This window comes from Channa argus, chromosome 8 (genome assembly GCF_033026475.1).
Source record: "Channa argus isolate prfri chromosome 8, Channa argus male v1.0, whole genome shotgun sequence".
In the NCBI taxonomy this organism is placed as follows: domain Eukaryota; kingdom Metazoa; phylum Chordata; class Actinopteri; order Anabantiformes; family Channidae; genus Channa; species Channa argus.
Window position 1 is genome coordinate 23,988,290 of NC_090204.1, and position 24,346 is coordinate 24,012,635.

The 24,346-nt window shown below is 39.6% G+C and overlaps 2 protein-coding genes across 3 annotated transcripts; one reads left to right on the plus strand and one right to left on the minus strand.

Moving 5' to 3' along the window:
• Positions 1 to 1,133: 1,133 nt before the first annotated feature.
• tut4 (terminal uridylyl transferase 4) lies at positions 1,134 to 16,843 on the minus strand. 2 transcript variants are annotated; one of them, XM_067512999.1, is made up of 30 exons: positions 16,467 to 16,843; positions 15,024 to 15,500; positions 14,707 to 14,858; positions 13,961 to 14,077; positions 13,680 to 13,857; positions 13,443 to 13,531; positions 13,257 to 13,308; positions 12,920 to 12,989; positions 12,480 to 12,606; positions 12,014 to 12,133; positions 10,877 to 11,071; positions 10,492 to 10,666; positions 9,873 to 10,393; positions 7,829 to 7,979; positions 7,395 to 7,481; positions 6,844 to 6,947; positions 6,625 to 6,682; positions 6,409 to 6,512; positions 6,218 to 6,307; positions 5,649 to 5,762; positions 5,468 to 5,545; positions 5,205 to 5,382; positions 5,071 to 5,118; positions 4,851 to 4,933; positions 4,624 to 4,739; positions 3,487 to 3,641; positions 3,304 to 3,401; positions 2,533 to 3,100; positions 1,656 to 1,826; positions 1,134 to 1,563 (listed from the first exon to the last, which is right to left on the minus strand). In XM_067512999.1, the coding sequence occupies exons 2-30, from the start codon at positions 15,433 to 15,435 to the stop codon at positions 1,475 to 1,477; spliced, it is 4,500 nt and encodes a 1,499-aa protein (XP_067369100.1). In that variant the 5' UTR covers positions 15,436 to 15,500; positions 16,467 to 16,843; the 3' UTR covers positions 1,134 to 1,474. The 2 variants fall into 2 exon arrangements, with proteins under 2 accessions (XP_067369100.1, XP_067369099.1); XM_067512998.1 differs by having other exon boundaries at positions 15,009 to 15,500.
• Positions 16,844 to 17,896: 1,053 nt separating this feature from the next.
• gpx7 (glutathione peroxidase 7) lies at positions 17,897 to 22,462 on the plus strand. The gene is made up of 3 exons (XM_067513000.1): positions 17,897 to 18,121; positions 20,612 to 20,873; positions 21,960 to 22,462. Exons 1-3 carry the CDS (start codon positions 17,990 to 17,992, stop codon positions 22,121 to 22,123), a joined length of 558 nt encoding a protein of 185 aa, XP_067369101.1. The 5' UTR covers positions 17,897 to 17,989; the 3' UTR covers positions 22,124 to 22,462.
• Positions 22,463 to 24,346: the final 1,884 nt, after the last annotated feature.

Genomic DNA, 24,346 nt, shown 5'->3' on the forward strand with positions numbered 1-24,346 from the left:
CTAATTTCATCCACAATAAGGGGTCAGGCTCTAAAATAAAATGCCAGTGTTTGAGTGTGAGTTAATGTTAGAACCTTAGAAAATGCACAAAACCTCATGGAAAATGTAAATATCAATATGCTGGAAAGTAGAATCATAGTATTAAAGTGGGCTTAAAGTATCAGAAACTACATGGAAATGGTTAATTGTAAATGTTGCAGATGTGTCACAACAATAAATTCAGTTGTGTCCATCTCAAGAGTTAATTATCATTAATGTTATTAACTTTGGTTGTGGACCTACAGGAGCTCAAGCTTTTAAAACGACGTTCTTGCAAACAGTCATTACAGACTTAGACTGACATTAAGCCTGTGCTTCCCAAGCAAAGCTGGAACTCCCATCACCTAAATGTTTGCATCTTTTGAGAGGGGAGACTTGACTAACTGCAACGATGTCTAATATGCGTTTGTGCTACAAAAAATGTGGGCAGGTTAGAAATAATCCACTTTTGAGTTTGCAAACGAGGTAAAATTGTTACGCGGAAGTGAAATTTCTTAGCTAGTTACTTAGGATCAGTTTCAATCTGAAACTATGAGTATAGTTGAAAGATGAATTATGTACTGGACTTTACAGTCCTGAAACTTTCCTGGTATAAATCATGACATATTCAATATCATTTAGTAAATCACACAAACATGAAGAGATTAATCCAAATCACTCAAGAAATTTGTTTGCTTTTTTCTTTATTTTTATAGCTTTTTTTTTTTTATCTTAAAATTTTTTTTCCCTTTTTTCTGGCTATCCCTGCTTTTGACACTACATACAGTACCAGTAAAAGTTCTGACACACGTTCTCATTCAACGGCTGTCTTTGTTTCCCTTATGATTATTATCATCATCATCATCAATATTATTATTCCTACACCTACATTATTGGTTAATACAGAGAACTACAAAACTAAAAAATAAAGGCCATTTGATCCGGAAGCAGAGGGTGTGTACAAAGCAGTCACCACCATCTGAGATTAATACATTATTCTAATTATTATTTCATGTCTTTAGTAAAAAGTCCACAATGCAGGAAAAACGAGCAACAAAGAAAAACCATTGAATAGGAAGGTGTATCTGAACTTTGGACTGGTATTGTACTTAGGGTGACATGTTATATTGATTTAAAACAAACATCTATTCAAAGCCTTCATCTTGTTGCAAGCAAAGTATGAATACAGCTAATAAAAATAAAGGTTTACAATTTTCTTCCTTACTTTACACATAAAATAAAAACACTTTTTTGGACCCCCTCAAAAATGGGGGCATTAAAATATTTGACATTTGTATCACAAATCAATGTAATGTGACAAAAAAATAAAACATAAAAACTGTACAAAAATGATAAAATTCATTTTAAAAACTGTTGTGATCATATGATGCAAAGAGTACATAAGTTTCCTTTTTATATCACTGACCGTAAACCTAATTACAAAGGAGATGCGAGTTTACTTCTTCTGCTGGATAAAATTCAGATTGACTGGATGTCGTACATGGGGGACCAGAGGGAAGTTTGGATTTGGATGCACCACAGAACCTGAAGAATCAAAACAAAAGGTCAAAGTACAAATAGAGAATTTGTTATGGTTTTCTCATCAGTAGCAAAATTGGATCTTTTTCATTTCTGACCTTGGCCCAAAAAGGGTTTGCCAGGCGTGTAGCCTCCATTACCCTGCTGGAGGAAGCTTTGGGGCATCCGGTACGGCCAGGATGGAGACAACGTGTACTGGGGTGCTTTATTGTGCTCCCATAACCAAGATCCCTGGCTCACAGCTACAAACTGGGCTGGATGGCCAGACTCTGTGGAAACGGGCAAGCAAGAAAGCAAACAAACAACAATAAAGCATGTTCACATAGAACTGAATTCTAAAATGAAAATAATGAATATTCATCACTGAGTTGATCTTTGGGTGTTCTTTTTACTGTCGATATTCTCTCCCTTTCTACCTTTCTGAAAGTTTCACTGGCTTTGGAGCTGTGTGCTGCCGGCCCAACCACCCTGCCTAGTGCTTTCTGTTTGGTTTTATCCACTCTCCCAAACGGTCGAGGCAGATAGCAGCTCACCTCGACTCTGGTTTTGTCAGAGCCTTCTTCTGTTAAAGGCAGTTTGTTCTCTAAGATTTCGTGTTAGTCTTTGCTCAAGGCAGGATTGTAGGTTTTTCTCTATAAAGCTCTAATGTCTTGACTTTATTATGCACAACGCTGAATTGATTTAATTGGAATTATTTTTCCACTTTGTGTAGACCAGACTGTTTCTCTTCAGCCTGTGGTGTAATAAGCATTACCCACATCCAAATCAACGCTGTGCGTTGTGAATCTTACCTTAATTTAACCATTTATGATCTATAATCATCAAGTTTTAGGTTAAAAATCAACCTAAAACCAGATTTAATCCAAAACATGTCCACTTTACATATTGCAAAAATGCATTATTATTTCAAAAGCAGAGAAACAGGAAGAGTCCAAACCAAAGAGAAAGTGGCACCAAAGTTCACCCGGTGAATACCTGACTTAGCCACCGTGCCATTGCCCATGAGTGACCCAGGCTGTGCCAAGTGGTTGTCCCAGTGTCCTTCCCGCCCTGGCCCACTGATGCCCAGCTGTCTTCCTGCCGGTTGGGCAAAGATGATGCTGGGGTCGTTCAGGTTCATGGGGCTGGGGCTGCTCCCTGATCCTGTGGGACTCCCATTCCCTGATGCGGAACGCAGGGCAAACTTTAGGCCAGGTGGGGAGGGGGTGGTGGGAGAAGATGTAGTAAGGACTGGTCCATGGATAGGCCAGGAAGTGGAAGGGATGTGGACTGAGTGATGGGGCTGCCCCTGGGACTGATGTGGCTGGTGCTGGTGGGAGGGAAGAAGCCCTAGTGCAGTGAGAGCCCCGGGGTGGTACTGGCCTGGATGTGAGGTAGGGAAGCTAAAGAGAGACAGTGGGACCTGGGGATGAGCAGGTTGCTTAAGTGGACCAGCAGAACTAGTCTTACAGTGGGAGGGTTGAGGGGAACTGGATGACTGGGAAGAACTCTGAGGGGCAGCAGTGGGCTGCGGGGAGTAGGGCGGAGTCTGACGAGTGTCGGACTATCGAAACAAGGAGAAAAGAAAGTATTAGAAATCAATGCATGTCTCATGGATTCCTGACTTTCTCAATACCACAGGTTAATTACAAGAAACTGCAAAACTATCATCTTCTTATTATAGTAACAAACATCATACACAGAAAAGTTACTGACAGGAGCTCAGACTGCACAAAGGGCAGTGAAACATGTAAATGCTGTACTCACACATTCAGAGGGTTGTCTGGTCCTTCCAGGACAATCTGCAGCTGCCTGAGGAATGGGGATGGACTGAGAGCTCACCACAGCTCGTACCATGTGCTGAGCTAAGAAAGAATAAAAGTCCCATGTAAGCAATTTTATTTTCACCCATTAACGGTCGGAGCAACAGTGAGACAGACTGTGTGGAACCTTGTGCTCCGGCGGTTCTCTGTTTAAGGTGGCGGTACTCAGGGCAGTCCCTCCGTACGTGACCCATGTCCCCACACTGAAAACAACGCCTGTCCTTCGGCTCCCGCTCCTCCTCTTTGATTTCCTCATCTTTGTCATTTTCCTTCTTCTTCATCCTGACAAAGAGAAAGTTTACGGCAAAACGCATATAGTAGTATTTAAGTTATTATTAATTGAAATTATGAACATTTTCAGCTTCATACTCTCTTTTTAAAAAGTAGCTACACATTAATGAATTAGCCTTGATTAAGTCAGCACAGCATTTATGAGCAACACCTTCTAAAAAACGTATCCTTTCTTCAGCTTAACTACGACTGTTTTAGTTTCCCTTGCTGTCGCCGATGAGTGTGTTTTTTTTAAGTCTTTTCTTCTCATCTCTCCACTGTCACCTGCTGTTTGTTCTCACTTTAATAGTCACGAGTTTACTGGTTTTACTTTTTTGAGCTGTTTTTTTACATTTGCCAAGGTATCGCAATATGCAGCAACTTCTCAACGTCTCATTTTGACAAGTTCATTTACAGGCTAAATCAAAGCAACACATTTTTATGCCTACATTAAAAAACAACCGACTGATGAAACCACTCACAACTAGTCTAAAATCAGGAGGTGTATTTTAAACATTACTAATATTTCTAGGGATCATCACTGAATATAAAATCTAGCAGTACTGTGGACAGTAAGGCTTTTAAGAAATGCTAATATGCATTTTGATTTGCACTGTAAAAATATGCTATTATCCTAACACAGTAAGAAAGCACAAAGCAGACATTCTATAATCTGAAACATACTTTATGCTAAGCCTGGGTAACATGGCCAAAAACTTAAATCTCGACTTCTAGAGCTCTGGACAATGATTTTATGTTGTTGTCTTCACCTGCTGCTGCAGTAACAACTCCAGAGAAATGCTGCTGCTGCTGCCTTTTCAGTGACAGTGGAGGAAACAATAATCTTCATTTTTCAATTAAACATTTTTTTCAACTACTGTTCAGAAGCAGAAATCCCAATTAATCAAGTTAATTTATTAATATCGCTTTGCCCTAATACTCTTAAATTCTATCCTGGTAAGAGAAATATTTCCATGAATGAAGAGGGGACAACCTGCGTCTCTTTGGACAGTCCTTCATGTAATGTCCAATCTTCCCGCAGATCCTGCAGCACCTGTCATTGGGTGCCAACTCGCCATCTGTCAGAACCTTTGAGTCAAAGAAGTAGTCCTGCAGCAGAACACAGAGAGCATCTACTTTAAACCGATAAGTCTTGTGAGGGCAGTATTTGAGGGTTTAACATGTAATTTGTATAAGTATGCAGAGTTGTGTATGACTTGCCACTTCAGTGCCAGGGACAGGGTAGAAAGGAGTTCCAAATAGTTTTCTTCCATTTATAAAAGCTTTCATAATGAAGTTTGTCACTAAAGGAGAAAAAAGAAGAAACACAGGGAATGAAACATTTTCACCGTTTGTCAAACAGGCATTAAACACAAAGAACAAGAACCTGAAATAATTACTGATAACTAATAATAACTACAATTAGGTACATAGGACTTACTTTTGCGAGACACTCCAGCACCAAGATTATGATTTAAATCAAAAGGATCTGAGGGAAAAAAACACAGATAAGTGAGTGGGAGAGACAACTCAGTGTGTAAACAGACAGAAGAGTAGGATGATGCATCTCCGCACCTTCAATTGCGATACATTTGCTGGTCCACTGCTTCTCGAAGGTGGTGAGGCGTTTCCTTTGACGAATGCTGATAACGTGCTCTTTGAAGTCAAACTCTTCGGTGTAAAAGCGCAGGAGTCCCAGCCACAGCTCTCCCACTGACTCTGTGTTTGGCTGCAAGTCGGAGAGATGCCGGCGCTGTGCGGGGCAGAAGGTAGACTCTTAGTTCATATTTAATGAGTGGAATTTATATGGAGTCATTTACAAAGTCGTTTAAACCCACCAGATCGTCAAGGTCATCGAAAAAGAAAGCATTCCAGCCATCGACCATACGCTGAGGAATAGTCTTCCCATCAAAGATCTAGAAACACATAATACAATCTTTTTTTTTTTTTTTTCAAAGCTCACGACGTCTTCGTATCTAAGGTAAACTTCATTTCTTCAGAGCTGAAAGGGTATGGTACCTCCTGCAGAACGGGAATGACCGGCGGCTGCCTCTGCTGCAGGAAGTAAAGCACCATCAGGATGTAAGCATAAGATGAGAGGCTTCCTCTGGATGCATCTCCAATATCGCAGCGCTGCGAGCACAGAGGCAAGACAGGTCACATTAACACTCCACAGAAACATCCTATCTGGTGCCTAGTATGTGAACTGTCAAAGCATTTGGTGTTTTTAATCTTGGGGGAAAAAAAGGCTTCTGTTTGCAAAAGCTTTCGTTCAAACTAAGTCTAGTTGGTGTGGATATCAGTAATGAGGGCAAATTAAAGCCATCAAAAGACGAAGAGTCGCCGGTGGGCTACTGGTATTTTAACAAATGCGTTAATAGTGGCGGCGTTAAAACTGTTTTTATGTTACATTGTATGTTACTGGCTAAAAACAGGTTATAATAGTGCAGAATAGTGCAAATCAGTCTGGACGATCACTAGTAAATAGCTGATCCAACCCAATCCAGATATGGGTTTTTGTTTTTTGATGTCAGAGTGAATATTGGATATTTCCAGCCAAAGAACCCTCCCTCTTTTTTCCCACATACCTTTGCAAAGACCTTCATCGTGTATCCCAGGAACTGCACACGTGCATCCAGGGCTGCATAGGTAGCCAGCATTCTGGTGTTATGCTGAGCCTGCAAAGACAATGCGCCCACGTTAATCCATACAGCACTTTCACCAAATAACAGCATGTCTGTGCACTTTAGAGAAAAGTAAAGGCTCTGGTGTCACTGACCAGGGTGTTATAGAGGCTAATGTCTCCTTCCAAACCACTCTGTCTGTGTTCAAACTTCACAATAGGCACTTTAGCTGTTGTAATAGGCAAGATGTTTCTTAGGCCTGTGACAGGGAGAGAATAATAGAGTCACATTCAATCCTTGACAGATACAAATATTCCATGGTTAAAATTACAATTTTTAAATAATTGATTTGATTGATTACTATCAATTACCTGTGTGCTTCTTTAGCACTTTTGCAAGGCCTTCAATGATCTCTTTGCAGTTCAGCTTCTGTTCAAACATATACAATTTGTTAATGCAACAGGGTCACACGTTTACCTGCACTTAGTAAATTCTGCATCAAATGGTGTGTGTGTGTGTGTGTGTGTGTGTGTGTGTGTGTGTGTGTGTGTGTGTGTGTGTGTGTGTGTGTGTGCGCATGCTCTGCCAACCTCTGCAGTCTCGTGACCCTCCAGAGTCATGCAGATGTCAAGGTCACTGTCACGGAAGCCAAAGCCATTTTTGGACGAGCCGAACAAGCAGAGACGAGCTTTATCTGAGGAGTCAGACACAGGAAGCAACTATAATTTCTAGCTAAATGTAAAAATAGACACACTATATCGTTTTTAGAAATTCTCAAATAAAAACTGGTGAAAAAAACTTGAGCTAGAAGTTTATTTTGAATCTGGGTAAAACACAGTAGACAAACAAGAGCGAGTTATCATACTCAACACTTCAGTGATTTTTTCATTAACTAAAGTGCTGTTCTCCCTGTCTGATTTAGTAATTACTGTATGAGCAAATCTAATTTACTAAGCTCTTATAGCGTTAAGCGGCTGTTAATTGAAATCAGCTATTGCTGCAGATGTTTCACAATACATATAAAAACATGAACAGTAACTGCTCATGATGGCCTGGCTCTGCCTTTATTGTAGGATCATACAAAGTGTCTTGTCCACATGTGAGAATTTGGTGCAAGTAGTATCTTATGCTGTATTCTCACCATTGTACTCTTTCCTTATAAACCTCTCCAGGCTGCCTAAGATCTGCTCCCTCTTCTGCTGCTCCGTGGGTGTAGGTGACAATTCATCTACAAAGAGGAGCACAGAAATACAGCCACACAGAACTGCAATGAAATGTCAATTCAAATATTAGAAGTAGAGATTTCACTGGTCAAAATGTTCTCTGATTCAGAGGTTTACTGATGATGTTACAAGTAAAACTAACATTAAACCAACATTTTATAACTGGTAGTAGATGTAATTCTGTAATTTCATATTGACAGGGAATATGACACTAACCAACCAAAAAAAAAATACAAAAAAGCTTACTCAAATTATTCCAAATTAGAGTTTAGGTTCAAAGAGTTTTAGTGCGATTGTTCTCCAGAAAAGAGTAGAATAAAGGAAATTCAATATTGGCATATAAACTACGTACAGTAGCACAATTTGCAGAGCCCATCAAGAATATCTCTAAAGCGGTCATTCATAGGAGGCAGAGGCTTCAGCTCGATCTTCTTAAAGTCTTCAGGGCAGTCGTCCTTCAGGTGACCATCCCGTTTGCAGATGCTGCACACAACAGTTGGAGGCTGAAACAAACCAACCAAAAAATATATTTAAAGGACTATACCAACAGTGTTTTTTCCCATTAGCATCATTATAAAATAATTTATTGTACATTTAGCTAGTACACATTTTCTTTTATCATCAGAAATAACAAAAAGGATTAAGCAGAGTAAACTAATGAAAAATACATAAGTTCAGATGTTTGTATCCCCTTTGATAAACCCTCTAGGTATTTTACTTTAATATTTGACATCAGTTGTCTTCTCTTTAAAAAAAATGACTTGCTTGATAAGTGAAAGCAGGTTCGTTATATCAGATTTGCACATTAAAGTGGGGAAGTTTGCTTAGAGCAACAAACACAATGAGATCTGGAAAACAGCTTCCAGAAGACCTCAAAATAGAACTAGTAAGCTTTGTAAAGCTGGGTGGGGATATAAAAATATTTCAAAGCATTTAGGGACACAAGTCCACCTATAAAGACCATAATCCAGGATTGAAAGAAACATGGAAATCCTAAGACTCTTACACAAAGTGTAAGATCAAGAAAAATAACTGAAAGAAGCATTAAGAAACTTGCTCAAGAGCGACATACAAATCCAAATCAAACAAACTGTAGGCAACTGGAATAAATGTCCCAGTCTTCACAGTCAAGTGTAGTCTGCACAAGTCTGGATTGTTTGGGAAAAAACAGGAAGCCACCGTTAACTCTAGACATAAGGCAGCAGGCTTGGAGTCTGCTAAGGAGCATGTGCATTAATCAAATGAGCTTGTCTAACGAGACCAAGGCTGAATTAATTAGTCACAATTCACACAAGTTATGTGTGGGAAGAAAAACCTGCCTATGAGAAGAGGGACACCACTCCCACAGTCAAACATGGTGGAGGCTCAATGTTTTGTGGGTGTGTGTCTGCGTCGCGCACTGGGGCTCAGCATAAAGTGAAGGGACGAATGAATGCAGCCAATTATGAAAAGATTTTATAGGCAAAGCCTGCTACCATCAGTCAAAAGGATAAAAAGGAAGACGCAGTGGACCCTTCAACAAGACAAAGATCCAAAGCACTAAGCGAATTCACCTCAGGAAGGATTTAAAAAGAATAACGTGAAAGTTTTATAACAACCTTCCCAGTCTTCAGACGTGGCAGACAACCAAGAAATCTGGCAGACTTGGAACAATTATGCTAAGATTACACCTGAAAGGATACAACTGGTACTCAGAAGGTGCTACAAGAGGTTGGAGGAGGTTATAAAGTCATATAAAGTTATAAAGTTTATAACCTCCTTTATAATTAAAATACATTTCATACAGAGAGCTGCAAACCTTTGCACCGATATAATTTGCTGTGTACACTCTTGACCACTTTTTTTTTTTGTACCAACTGAATGTGCATTTAAAATGAAAAACCAAAAAAATCTTTGACTCTTTTTGCCATTTTGTAAATAGAGGATGCAAAGTTTTACACTCGACTCTAAATGACTTACATTAGGTAAGTGCAAGGTCATGAATGCATGAATTCAACTTTTCAAAATGTTATCTGACCTTACACAACATTACTGTGACAAAACATAAGGCAATTTGCCATGTTTGCATAAGACAGTGTTGAAAATACAATTTCTCTAGGTTGATGGTCATAAATCATCTTAATAAATAAAAAACAGGACTGTTATGTGTCAATAAACCAATGTTATGTAGTGTGACATTTAACTGGCTCAGGTAAGTTATATGAACATATCGTTGTTGAAAGAGATGATTTTTTTATACTGTTACTATAAAAGCGGAAAAACTTCAAAGTTAATATTGATTTTACTTTTTTTAAGAATTTGCTTTATCACAGTTTAGAAGTTACACAAAATGGCATTAGACAGGATTTAGTGTTTTTGACTCGGTTTAAAAGCATATGTATGAAAATGTTAATTACCTTCCCACCAGTGAAAATCATCTTGTCAAACACATAGTGAAGATCCTTTGGCAGAACACGGTTTTCTTCCTCCTCCTCATCTTCCTCCTCCTCGCCCTCCATGTCACTGTCCAGCAGGCCATTGGGAGAAAAGGAAGGTTTGCTCCTCTCACTGAGAACCATGTTCATGAGGCTAACATCTAAGGCCTTCTCATCCTTCTTTATGGACGGATCCAAAGCATCTCCATAATCACTCTCTGGGTCCTTGCTCACCTTTGACCCCCTGTGCCCCCTCTGAACGGTCCGATTTTTTTCACCTTCTTCGTCATCTTCGTCCTTATTCGCAAATGCAGCTTTCTTCTCAGGCCCTTCCAAATTTGCACCTTGCTTGTCTGGCTTCTTGTTTCTCAGACAGCCCCCCACGCCTCCTCGCTGAGGGCAAGCAAAGTATTTGTAAGCCATGCGGAAGCGCTCCTGGATGTACTCAAATACCATTTGGCTGTTCAGGCTTCGTGCAACATTCCTCTTCAAAGCAAAAGGATCTAAAAATTATAAAAAAATAAATAAAATGAGAAAGACACGAGAGTTAATTTCTGGTATTTACACCTTTAAGAAGACTTCTCCAACACTAGTCTATTACCTTCAATAGCGAGCCTGCGACGTGGCCAGTTCTTCACTTCTCTAGAGAGGAGCTCCTTTAAACGGATACTGATTATGTATTCTTCAAGAGCAAACTCCAGTGTGTAGAAACGTAAAAGCTCCAACCACAACTGGCCCAGCGACGCAGCTTTTCCCTTGTCCAAGGTGAGACGGCTCTTTAAGGAAAAGTAACAGAGGAATAGTTAAAAGCAGATTAACCAAGCCAAACACATATTGCCCTCCATAAAAGTATGTTGTCAGCTAAATTTGCAGTGGAAAATAAAACAAGGCGTGTAGAGTTGAGCCAATACTGTGCAATGTAAATGTGCTAACAGTTATCTAAATTGTTATTTTACACCATGTTTGTGTGCTGTAGTGCAACTCACCAAGCCCTCTGAATAATGAGTATCATCGAGTTTGCTCTGCTCTAGTTTGGCTTTGATTTCTCCTCTGGCCTCATTTCGGTTCTCCCCCCGTCCCTCCGTGGAAATTGGAGGTCTGCGCTCCCATCGGACAAAAGTGTCCCTCACGATGCCAGTGAGATGATATTCATCAATGCGTTTCACATCAAAGCCTTCAAGCTGAAATATAACATGAAGTCACAGAAAAGGGAGGAAAATGATCAGCATCCAAAAACACTTGTTCAGATACTTTAGAATTTTTAAAAGCCACATCAACTTTGCTGCTGAGTTTTTAAAAATATTTTATTTCCTCAAATGTACTTGACAACTGGCTGCTCAGGTAATCATCAGCCTGATGTGTGCTGTTGCCTCATTAGTAATTTCTAAATAAGTGGGTGGCAGTAAGCAGGTCTAGTGTTATTAGCCATTTTATCTGCTTAGATTAAGCCAAATGCTTCAGTGGTATTGGACAGGGCTTTAAAGTGCAGATGGACAATGGCAGGAAGCATAACTATCAAAGAAACCCGAGACTTTATTTGAGGCAAAGAAGTGGAATGCAACGTTATAAAGTTATTCTAAAGTTACTGCTCCTGCTTAAAACGACACACACACACACACACACATTTTTGCATCAGAATCTGGCCTTCACTACAACACATGTGTGAAATTCATAAAACATGACACATATGGGAAAGTGGGTCATCCAGTACATTACTTTTAATGGGCCAGGGTTCTAAACTTACTTTATTTTAGAGGCACTTGTTATTTTTCTCATAGAAACACATTACATCCATGATTTTGCAGATTGGGTCAGAAATGAAATCTGTTTCACTGACACCAAACATCACCGGTATAACAAGAACATAGCAGATGCTAAACCCACATCTGTAAGAAAATCCTTTGATTCAGGAGTTTGTTAGCATCATTATCCGCCCTTAGGAGAAATGTCAGCAGTTTATAGAATCACATTTTTTCATTTATGTATTTGTGTACACGCAATTCTATCTTATAGCCTCTTCACACAAGTTTAAGCATATAGGTTATATGTTATATATTCCAGTGATAACACTGACACTTTTAAAGTGGCAGTAGAAAAGACAAAGAAAACATAAAAAAACTTACCCAGCGGCCCAGGTAGACGGGGAGTATGGGTTGTTTCCTTTGCTGTAGGAAGAAGATGACCATGAGGGCAAAAGAGTAGGAGGGAATGCCTCCTTCAGCCTGGCAGTCAATGTGACACAGCTGCAGCAATGAGCATACAAAGAAAAAAAAAAAAAAGATCAAATATGTTTGCGTTTTATCCTAATCCAAGTTGTGCAACTGATTAAAGCTATTAGTATTAGGCACTGTGTTGTTTGCAGGTTGGTTTAAAAATCCAAAATTTCCAACATCAATAAAGTGTTTTTCACATTCTGTGCTTCATTTGATAGACGAAATAGAAATGAACAGAGTTAATAGGCCTGGAAGCACACTATTTTTGAAAATGTAAATGCAAAGAAATAAAATCCAGCAAACACAGTGAAACTTATTAGAAGCTCTTTACTGTCTCATTTTCCCGCTGAGTTTTCACTATCACTTGCTGCCTTACCCTTGCCCAGTAGCGGAAGGCCAGTACCAGTGGAACCAATCTGGGCTCCAGCTTAGCCAGGGCTGCCAGATGATTGGTGGTTAGACAAGCAACATCATTTCCTGCACTCACTTTACACATCAGGCCGCTGCACAGACACAGAACAATGAAAAACTATACGACAACCTTCAACTGATCCACAACTGTCCACAGAATTTCGTGTGGCCCCAGTGTTGGTGCCTGATATGCACTGTAACAAACATCAATGTAAAATCCGATTTACAATTATTATAACTTCATTGTATAGACCCTAATTAAAATAAACTTAAACTCCCTTTCTAGACATGTATATTGAATAAATTTAACAACAGAAAAAATAATCTGACAAAATACACATACACAAGAAAGACACACAATATAAAAAAACAGACAATTCATCAATGCATTTAAAGCAGACTCACTTGCTAACATCCCGGCAGAAGACAGCAGGAACTTTGGCATGAAAGTCTGACTCAACCTCAGAAAATTCAGCTAGAGGATAGAGACAGAAAAACAGAGTAAACGACCTTGAAGAAAGTTGGCCGAACTTTATTTAAATGAAGGGAAATGTTTCATTAAAATTTAAGACCTAGACTGTTCAGGAATTTCCAAACAATCTTGAAAGTGTTCTGCCTGGTCTAATTTTCAAATGCTTTCAGAAATAGTAACCAAAAAGGCACAGCCAATAATTCTAGACAACCCAGAAGGGTTTGTTTAGGCAAGTCCTAAAAAACTGCATATACTCAGAGCCAAACTTACAGCTGTTCCTAAGAATTTCCAGCACTTGAATCAAGACCACAGGTTGTGTCATCTGAACAGAAAAAAAGTAATAGGACAAAGTGACAATATCCACTTTAAAACTGCATATGCCTGCTGATTTATAATGTCTGTTTTATGTTAGACCAAATAAATCACTGTTTAGTAAAACAGCAGAGATTGACTTACTGAGGAAGGGTAGGTGACATCAATATTGACATCACTGGTCTTAAAGGCAAACCGTGTAAGACAGGAACCATAGAGGCGGAGAGAGCAGGCTGCAAAAAAACAAAGAAAATACATTGGGAAAATACAATCTATGCAGTATATTGCACACTGACGCTGCGTTTCCAAGGCTTATCTACTTTCTAAAACTACTCTCTGAAAGAAATATAGACCAGCCTGTAGGACATTGCAGCATACAACCTGAGAGGTGCCTCTTTATGATCGTCTCCATCTTGATGACCACGGCCTTCCGAATCTCAAAGTCCTCCTCTGAGATCCCGTGCTGCCTGGCTGTTTCAAGGACGGCCGTGTCAACAGCCTTCAGCTGGGCAGCAGAGGGTGGTGGCAGCGCACGAAGCTCATTCTCCTCCTGTTTTTCCTTCATCACGACAAAACGATAAATGTAAGATACTAAATACTAAACCATTACTTTAGGACTTTTCAAAAGTCCTAGGACAAGTTCCAAACTTGTAATCCCATACCATGATGTTCTTCTTGTGTCTCTTTTCCTTAATGTGTTTGTGTGCTCCTTGGATGTTCTCAATGTGCACAGAACAGAGCTTGCATAAGTATTGATAGTTTGGGTACTCAGGCGACTGCTGTGAGAACAAAAGAAAAGATAAAGCATCAGTTTATGCATGTTCTCTCACCATTTGTTTGCCCACTAACCGATCATAATCCCAACCACCAAGCCCAACTCATGCTAGACAGAGATAGTAAACAATGAATCCCTGATAATGGATAAAAAGAGGAGACTGGTGAAACAAGATGAAACAGCTGGACGGCTGAATAGCCAATTTTATTGTTACTCATGAACAGGAACTCATCCAAAAAACTTCTGTTCTAAAAAAAAACAATTAATTTGAGATTTAGGACAAAAATAAAATGTTTATCATAACCGTAACTCAAATCAAGTTCTGACCATATTTTCAGAAAATATTTAAACTCATGAAATTCCAAAAGGTTTTTATATAAAAACAAGACAACTAAACCTTTTAGCTTTAAACAAAATGGAGAAAAAGCTGGCTGCTAATTCCCTATGATTTTAACTTACTTGGACATAAAAAATGAAAACTGTCCGTAAAAACAAATTGTTGTTGTGTCTGACAACAGATGCATTAAGCAGAGCACGACAACCCTCACAACATAACAATGAGAAGCCAGATGTTGGCATCGTCTGTGTATGTGTGAATGCCTTTTATTGGGCCTGAGTGGAGAGTTTCCTTACTTTCACCAATCTGTGGATGTAGTCCCTGTAGAGACGCTCCTCTGCCTGCTGGAGGCCCAGCTGTTGCTCTGTCAGGGGTCCTTCATCCACAGAGGGCCTCACCCCTGTGCCCTCTTCAACAGACCGATGCATGAATGCTGCAGCTTTCACCCCTACAGTCAACAAAGACAAAGCAGTTTACCAGAGATACATCTGGTAAAAAGACATAATCAAACCATTTCACAAAAAACATCTTGTGAACCCAGCATGGGACTTTTCCTTTGCTGGAGCTACAATGGGGGTCTTGGCCTGCTCTCTGAGACCTTTCTCAGGTGTACCAGGAACTACAGGACAGTTGATCTCTCGGTTTGCTGAGGGGCTGCTGTCTGCAGAAAGAGATGCCCTGAAATCAAGGGCCTGTGCCAAAAGCTGCTGTTGTGAGCTTGCCCCTTTTGCTTTGCCTCTCTCCCCAGAACTTGTTCTTCCTGTCAGTCTGGTTAGCCTGGAGGGCCGTCCTCTTTTTTTGTCCTGTGGGGTATCTGTGGAAGTCTTGCCTGGCCCACGGCTTGCCTGGCTACCTATATTATGATCATCCTTTGCAGCTGTGACAGTTTCTTTGCTGCGAGGTGCAGATTTGGTGTTCTCTCTCTGCACAGGTCCCTCTTTGTATGACTTCTCGCTGGACAAAGATTTGCCTCCTCTGGGTTGAGACTGTTTGACTGATTTTACTGGAACTGTGGACTTATCCATCCCTCTTGTCCCAGGTAGTGTCAACACCACACTGAGGATCACCAGGAAGGCAGGTCAGCTAGAGTCTAGGTTTAAAAAGAAATTATAGCCATCATTATATCAGCAATAATATGGTACAAAAAGTACTGTGACCATAAACACATAATAATAATAATCATGCATGCATCCTAGGGCTAGTTTTATTGTAGAAATGTATGGTCATTTATTTACCAACAAGTAAGATTGTTATTTCTCAAAAGAGGAGAGTCAAAAAGGGAAGAACAAAACTTAAGGAAGACATCTGAGACACAGTTCCTACACTGTAAATATCAGCATTACTATGTTACCTAAGCCCCCTAAATACCAGTGCTGGAAGGAGGATTCTGTTCACTTCCTCAAGTAAAACTACAAGTATAGTGACGCTAATATTCAATTACAGGGGGAAATTATTATTATTTATTAGATTGCACCTGTTGATGATACATGCAAGAACTGCATTTCACAGTTACATCGTCTTTAGGAGAGTAGTTTTAACTTTTTGTTAATTTGGGTACTGCGGTCGTCATTCACAAGGCAAATCTGACTTTGTGAAATGATTTAGAGAGAAACAGACTTTTATTCATCTTTCTGATATCAATTTGGACACTTATTTAAATAGATCTGAGCCATTTAAAGGGGCAATTAAACCAAAACATTTCTCTCTGAAATGTAGTGAAGAGTATGTGTAAAGAAGCGTAACATTAAGTTTCCTATCGCCGCTTAACTTAAACACACCTCATGTGGACAGAGCACGAGCATAGTGTTTATTAATGTTTCCCATTGTAGCTATAAAAACCGCTAGTTTCCCACCACTGTCGGTGTTAAAAACACATTTCAGTTACCGGTAACTTAGGTTGTGGTTAGAAGACACGAATGGTGGGGGTTTCAGGGAAACAGAAACTAAAGGCAAACAGTGCTCAAGACTTCGGCACAACACCAGAGCTTGACGTTAGCCCAACTTCCAAACCAGAAGCGAAAGTGCCCATATATTTCCAAGTGAGAGTTATACCTACCATTAAAACCGAAAAGCGTTTCCGTGTCTTCACATAAACGACCTAGAGACTCTGCTTAGCCGATTTTTGCCGTTAGCTCCGAACGCTAACAAACGTTAGCCACTGTGCCCGGTCGTCCGCCGGAGCTAGTTAGCTAACGGGAAATAAATAATGCTGGCACCCAGTTGACACACAGCAGCAAGTCATTAAAAGCAGAAAAAGGCACGACTTCGAGCATCCCAACACATCGCCGCACGCAAGAAATTACGTTTAAGCTTTAATGTTTATTTCGGATTAATGTTTAACTGTGTCCATGGTTTTGTTCGACATAATAATTTTCGGATCCCACGGCCCTGATCAAAACAGCAGCCATTGACGCCATGTTAATACATCCCCCCACTGCATTGTGGGAGTGCGAGAGATTATGAAGAGGGGCGTGTGACGCGCTGCGTTCAGGGAGCGTTCGGAAATCTTTCTTTCTAGCTAAATATTACAACAGGGCAGCTCTAGCGATGTCGAATAAAAGTCATAATTACACGTACATATACAATAGAGTCTATATTGGCAAGAAGCCTGCGGAGCTCCGTCAGCCTGGATTCATTCAAACAAGGTTTAAATTACTAAAACGAATTTATGGCCTTAATATTTAGCAGTCATTACACATTATGCACCTTCAGTTTTTAGGATGACATCTCAATAAAAAGCATAACTCCATAGGGTGACTGAATATTGGATTTATTGATTTATTTTGTCATTTTACATTTCTGCAACACTCGTTATAATAAAATGCTTGATACAACCAAAATTGTTTTTCATAAGTCTGTGTAATTACTCTCTGGTAAGAATGGGATGTAACCTAAATTCCAGAACAAATGAAAGCTGAAAAACCTGTTTTCAATGTGCAGAGAGTTTTGAAACAGGTTTTGTTCTCCATATTTGGCTTGTGTTCAATTGTTTCCTTTGGGTAGATCTAGGCCTTCACTGGGTTAAGAAGCTGCCCGCAAGAGGCTGAAAAGTTTATTGTTCCAATTGTTATCCATCCAGCATGCCTTCAAAATAAAAGACGCCTTATAGCGAACCACATGAAGTGTTTGTGATGACACTATAGCCTCAACTGGGCTGGAAAAACATGAGCAACTGAAACGGTAGGTCATCACAAATCTGTCAGCATCATTAAAGTAGAATATCAGTTCTGACCAGTCCTCCATCTGGTGTGAACAACAAACAAACAAACAAACAAACAACATAATACAATTGTTTAGTGAATAAAATGTTCCGATAAAAGTAAATAGATTCCTTCGATAGTCACAAAAACAGCGCAGTGTAAAGTGCATTATCAGAATATAAAAATAAATAACTAAAACAACAACGGACAAAAAACGTTTCTATTTTTGTTGAAAAAAAAAACACACATTCCTTCGTTAAAGCTTTTATTGTGGTAGGTTTAGGAAGCGCTGTCCTCCCTTTTTTGCACGGGACGGACGAGATCCGCAGGAATTTGTAGAAGTTGCTCCTGTTGCTGTGTTGGCACTCTGGCTGTAAAGATGCTCCCCGCAGCTCTCGCCGTGTTGCTGACTTTATTCAGCTTCGCAGAAAGCAAACAGAAAGACTTTTACACGTTTAAAGTAGTGAACAGCAGAGGGAAACTAGTGTCTCTGGAAAAGTACCGGGGTTCGGTAAGTCTGGGTCCGAACAGCCGAACGTGATGTGGTGGCTTCTCTCTGCACGTCAGCCTGCTGCATGAATGAATCTTTCTTCTACACTTTTCCCACCTAACACTGAGGTGCTAGATGTAGCTAACACTGCCACTGCTGCCTGCTCGGGATGTCCCACCATGCAGACCCGGTAGCCTACGTGGCAGGGGCCTGCAGAGCCCCTGCAGCTGCAGGGCTGCACAGGCTTTTCATTCAAACAAGGTACGGATTACCTGATGTGGTACCTGGCTGAAAGTCCTGCAGAGTTCATGATAATGTCCTCTATAACCAGCACATTTTCCCTTTCTTCTAAGGCTGTAAGACAGATGAGCTGTACTTAACGAAATTAATGCTTTACAAACCAGTTACAGTATAAAGTGATTAAGAAGAAAATTCCTTCAGTGTGACACTTTTCAGCTCTTTAATGAGATACACGAGAAGCATTTGCAGACTTGATTGATAATAACAGAACTTTATTAAAACATATAATTGCACGTGACTGATCTGAGTTTTAGACTTAGGCTTAGAATGAAGAACAAAACCCGAAATTTCACATTGTTCTCTCTTCATTTGTATGAGCCTGTTTTTTTTTTTGTTTTGTTGCATTAAGTTGATGAAGAGTTAGACATTTATCACTTGCTGCAGTTGTAAATGGTAATGTGGTTTACAAAGCTTAGAAATGCAGCCCAGTGAAGAGGTGACGAGCTGAAGACCAGTGGCACTGGAGGAGGAGTTTGCACAACAAATTAAGTTGTTCTTAATAATGTCCTTAATCCTTAAATCACTAGTAGAATATTAATTAACCAGCAATGAAGCTACAATATGCAACTTTTGGGAGTCAAGACAATGTCACAATGAGTCCACCCAGAACTCCCCCTCCCCTCATCAGTGCTATGAAAACACATTAAACAAAAATACTGCAAAACCAGACAGAAATACTCTGGTTCCGTGTCATGATTATTACGTGTTATCTGTGGTTTTAAAGAGCGAGCCTGTGATGAGTAACAGTGTCAGTGAAAACTGGTAATAATGCTGTATCTTCATCGTATCGTATTGTTCCTATTGTAGGAAAGCGAGTCTTACTCAACACACCAATATCTTCAAGCTGCTCCAAGGCTGTGATTTTGAAGCATATTTCTGTTGAAATTAATAAAATTGTATCAAATGTTTCAAGATACACACCTACTGTAGCTATATTAACCTTAATAAATAGTGTTTAAACACTGTGTGGATCAGGAATATGACTAGTTACTAATGGTAACTAAATGTAGTGGAAGAAAATCTGACCATAGGAAAACAAGGGAGGAACAACAGGCTCCACCTCTGTAGGCCAGACCTCACATTAATTAGTCTTTCTAAACATTTTAGTCACAGTGTACTGATTTTGTAAGGAAGTCGCCATTGTGTAGGATTTGATATAATGTGCATGTGTCTGATTGATTATTGTTCATGTGGTTATCAGTAGATGATGGGATCATCAGTCCGTCAGTCTGTACACTTAATTCAAACAGTGCATGTCATGAGCTGCTTTTCCTTCCTTATTTACCGTGAGCTGAAGAGTAAACCTGTAGCACTAACACACTGTTTACCTGTAAACAAACCCACCCATGACCTCTTCACATGGGAACAGACACACAACCTCTGATTGTTTTTGTCTGAATCACAGCTGTGATTAGTTTGACATGTTTTTGCTCATCTACATAGATTTGACTGATTGTTTAGAAACATAGAAGTTTCCAGCATTAAAATATCCTTATAAATAAAAGTATTTAAACATCCAAATGCACTAATTGTACACAAATCTCCTTTTAATGGCTTGGAGTTCTTATATTTTGATAATTATAAGTCACAGTCCAGTGAGAAACCTGAGGAGTCATGAGAGAGTAAATGAAAAAAAGGCGAAGATCTGAAAAAAGAAATTTGTACCTTCATGTCGTCAAAGTGCTCTATTTGAAGTGTACTCAAACAATAAGTTTGTGCCCATAGAACAAATACAAACAAGAAGTATTTCGTAAAGTAGCACGAAAAGGAAATAATCAAGTAAACTAGAAGTAGCTCACACCTCAGTGACGCACAAGTTGAGCATCACCGGAAGCTGTGGTGAGCTGAGCACAGCCAGAGGTGAACCAGCTAGGGAACATTTAGGGAGGCCAGCACAATTATCTTAATTAATATTACTCATACTAATATTAGCCATGAGCATTACATGATCTCATATAGTTATTATTTAATACAGTAACAAATAGCTTATTAAAGTCTATTAAAGTAGCCTATGAATGACACTCAGTTTGGAAGCTCCGGTCATTGTGTAGCTGAGTTTAAGATCATCCGTAAATATTAAAACATTAAACATATTCTGTCCTTTTCATATTTAGTCATGTCTGACATAAACTAAACAATGACCTACACCAGGCATCTGCTCTGCTGCTGTGTTGTGAGGACTCTGTTCCCAGTGTGTTTCTTTGGCTTTAGGTATCTCTGGTGGTAAATGTTGCCAGTGAATGTGGCTTCACTGAGGAACACTACAAAGACCTGCAGCAGCTCCAGCGGGACTTCGGGCCGTATCACTTCAACGTGCTGGCCTTCCCCTGCAACCAGTTTGGACAGCAGGAGCCCGGCAGCGACAAGGAGATCGACAGCTTTGTGCGCAGGGTCTACGGAGTCTCCTTCCCGATGTTCAGTAAAATCGCTGTGGTTGGAAGTGGAGCCAATAACGTCTACAAGTACCTCGTGGGTGAGTGCAATGTCATGTTAAGGGTTTTAACATTAAACTAGAATTAGTACTTTGCAGGATCCTTCCAATCAGTTCATCCATTAGTCCCGCTTTCTGTTTGTGGCAAATCTGAAGAACTTCAGTTAAGGTTTTCCTGCAGATAGTGCCGATAATGCGATGGACTGATGGACAACCTGAAACCCAATTCCTGTCTGTCGCCGGCACAGAAAGAGTCAGAAAAAAACACCTGTACAGAAACGAGGAATAAAGAATCCGATTGAGAAGGGGCAAAGTAATGCTGCACAAAATACAGTAGGGTGGGGACCCTCCCTACTGCTGATCACCGGGATCTGGTGTGTTCAGCCATTCCGAAGCTGGGGGAGCAACAGTTAGGGCAGGTGGTCCATCCATAAGGGATTACATGGCACAAAGTATTAACAGCTTCCAGTGGATTAACATATAATAAGAATACAGTAAAGGAAATAAATATGAAAGAATAAATACATCAACGAATAATAAAATGAATGATGAAATCATCGATATACAACCAAGCATTGACCCTTAATACTCATACACATTTTCCATAATGTAACCATCTCTTTTTGTTTTACCAAATGCTGCTTTTATGATACAGTGCATTTCATTTTTCATTTCTTTTATCTCAAAAAGCTGACATGCAATCTCCTGCCACTGCTGCAGCTCGGGCCAATTTAGTTACTCCAGAAAAATACCTCATGGCTTTATTTTGATTGCTCACATCCTTTCTTCATCCTAAATCCCTGTAAACCAGCAGCGTAATCTAACACAGGCCTGATTAAGCTCAGTATAACAGCCTGATTCTGTGGGTTTTGTTTTGCCTATAATAACAGGTAGTTTTACAAAATCTATATTTTCATCTAAATAAAACCCATATATTTACAGTATATGAACCTATGTATGAACATAAATTGAATCCCACCTACAGGTTGTGTATTCTGACCACTGTCTGTCTGCTGTTTCCCTGAAGGAAGTGATAGCGAAGAGCTGCAATTAGAAGAAATGCAGCAGGTTAAAAAACCCTACTCTATAAATGTATGTAACCTGAATTTATTTTCTCATTCTTTGCAGAGTCCTCCGGAAAGGAACCTGACTGGAATTTCTGGAAGTATCTAATTGATGTAAATGGAAAAGTGGTGGATGCGTGGGGGCCAAAGGTCTCTGTCAAAGAAATCCGACCGAAAGTGGCTGAAATGGTACGGCAGATAATCCTAAAGAAGAAAGAAGAGCTTTAACCACTATTTTTAGGTCCATTCACTGCTTTAGTGTAGTGACCCTGTAGTTTAAAGTCATTGATGTGTGAACTTAAGGGATAAACGAATTCTCTGCGCCTTACTTCTCCAATCACACTTTGTTAGAATAAACCCTTCAGATCAAGCCACAAAGCAAATTCTACTTGCTTTTTGGAAGCACTGATGAGACACCACTGTGTTTTTTTAATAAGAGTCAAGTTCAGCATCAGATGATTGACATTTGAAGCTGCAGTTTTAAACCAAAGAGCTTCTGTTTCACAATGACGATTACGTGTTTTGTTCGTTTTTCATTCTGATTTGTGGAATAAACCTTTACTATGATCTGAGTGTTTAATTCCTAATAATGTTGGATGTTTTTTTTCCAGAATAGACACAAATATTTTCTGGATGACTCACCTTCATTCTGTTCCAAACATCCATTTTATAGCTCATTATTGAATCAGAACTTTAAGCTTTACCTTATGACTCTTTATTCAGCAAACATAACATATTCATAATCAGCTCTCAGTCAATTGATAAATCAGGTGCAAAGTACTATCATGTAGTTGTAAGCAGCTCTGTTAATCAAATAATAAAGTAACACATTGAAATTCTTCGGCAGGCTCCCGTAATTAATGAGCCTACACTTACTGGCCACTTTATTAGGTACACGTGTACAATCCAATGCAGCATCTCTGCCATGAATTCCACTTTTACAATGTTATCATTTGTCAGTTTTTAAGTGGAACCTGTCAGAGGCTTCTAAAGCTTTGGCCACCTCATTCATTTAAACTGGGTGGCCACGACATTGGAACCACCTCTTCTTATAATGCACTCCAGTACGACTCCACTAACCACTATGACCTGAATAATAAACATAATAGAGTTATCACAAAAAGTGCGTACATACAATTATTTTTAATGCAATTCTTATTATGGTCTTATGGTGTAATCACTTTTAGCATTTCCACTGAGCACTGGTGTCGCACACGACAGACACTGTGGCTGTAATATTAAAAGCAGCATACAGCCACTGCAATAATGCCTCCAGTACAAACCCAAAATGTACGTATAAGGATGTCAGACCTGAACAGGGGCATGTGGGCATCAGACCTAGACCACGGGGCAATGGAAGAAGGTGGCCTGGTCTGATAAATCGTGTTTTCTTTCACATCAAGTGCATGGACAGGTGCCTGTGTTTCACTTACCTGGGGAGGAGATGGCACCAGGATGTGCTATGGGAAGAAAGCAAACAGGCAGAGGTGACAACTTACAGAAATGAAATGATCTTCTACTGAAGGCTTGATGCCAGATACCACATCGTACCTTTAGAGGCCTAGTGGAACATGTGTCAGGGTTGTTTTGGTGGCAAAAGGGGGAATCTATTCAATATTACAGTTACTACGGATGATCAGCTCTGGAGCATAAATTATTAGATTATTATTAATTATTAAAAACTGTTGAATAACTTACTGTAGACGTTCTAGTTTGATATTTTATTACATTAATTAAATAATAAGCCCCATAAAGTGATTATAAAGAAGAAAATCAAAATGCATAACAAAAGCAAAGGTTCAGTAATTAAAGTGAATTTTTTGTTTCTTTTTGTAAACATCATCAACAGATCTAGGATCTGTTTTGCCTGCAGCTCACCAGCACGTCCCCGAATTGATTTGTCTCTCAAGTTGACAATCTGTGTGGGATTTCATCAGTCCTACCTAGCGCTTGACCTTAATTGAGTTTTTTTTAATATTCTTCCTTTTATTATTTAAAATGACAAAGTACCACAGCACAAAGCAGAGAATAAAGTATTGACAAGAATGCAATACAACAGGACATAATGAGGCCAATTATTGAACATAACATTTCATATTACTAATATGTTAGACACAGCAATGGCTTTGTCATTAGATGTAATATTTGTTCTCACCATACCAACAAAACAGTTGGGTGTACAGTAAGTACACTTATTCGAATAATTGCTACTGTGTCACGACATCATATCAGTTCACAATGGTGATGGAGATGATTCAAAAGGTGCGGCTGGTGCATCTCTGCAGCTGGAATGTTGCTACACAGGTGGTGCCTCAGGAAAGCTCAGAGGACTGAGAGCAATTACAGAGAGTTTGCAAATAAGCTTGGGTGTGTACACGGCAAACAGGATACGGAGGTACTGTACTAATAGTAATCAGTCGTGTATTTAGTGCCTAGTATCAGTAAATGTGT

What these genes read in the sequence shown, in the direction of transcription:
- gpx7 (XM_067513000.1), top strand. Translation starts at nt 17,990, where the DNA reads ATGCTCCCCGCAGCTCTCGCCGTGTTGCTGACTTTATTCAGCTTCGCA. An exon ending in TGGAAAAGTACCGGGGTTCG is followed by an intron (nt 18,122 to 20,611) that starts GTAAGTCTGGGT and finishes CTTTGGCTTTAG; the next exon opens with GTATCTCTGGTGGTAAATGT. An exon ending in CGTCTACAAGTACCTCGTGG is followed by an intron (nt 20,874 to 21,959) that starts GTGAGTGCAATG and finishes CATTCTTTGCAG; the next exon opens with AGTCCTCCGGAAAGGAACCT.
- tut4 (XM_067512998.1), bottom strand. Translation starts at nt 15,435, where the DNA reads ATGGATAAGTCCACAGTTCCAGTAAAATCAGTCAAACAGTCTCAACCC. An exon ending in ACATCCACAGATTGGTGAAA is followed by an intron (nt 14,078 to 14,706) that starts GTAAGGAAACTC and finishes TTGTTCTCACAG; the next exon opens with CAGTCGCCTGAGTACCCAAA. An exon ending in CCTTCCGCTACTGGGCAAGG is followed by an intron (nt 12,134 to 12,479) that starts GTAAGGCAGCAA and finishes TCATTGCTGCAG; the next exon opens with CTGTGTCACATTGACTGCCA.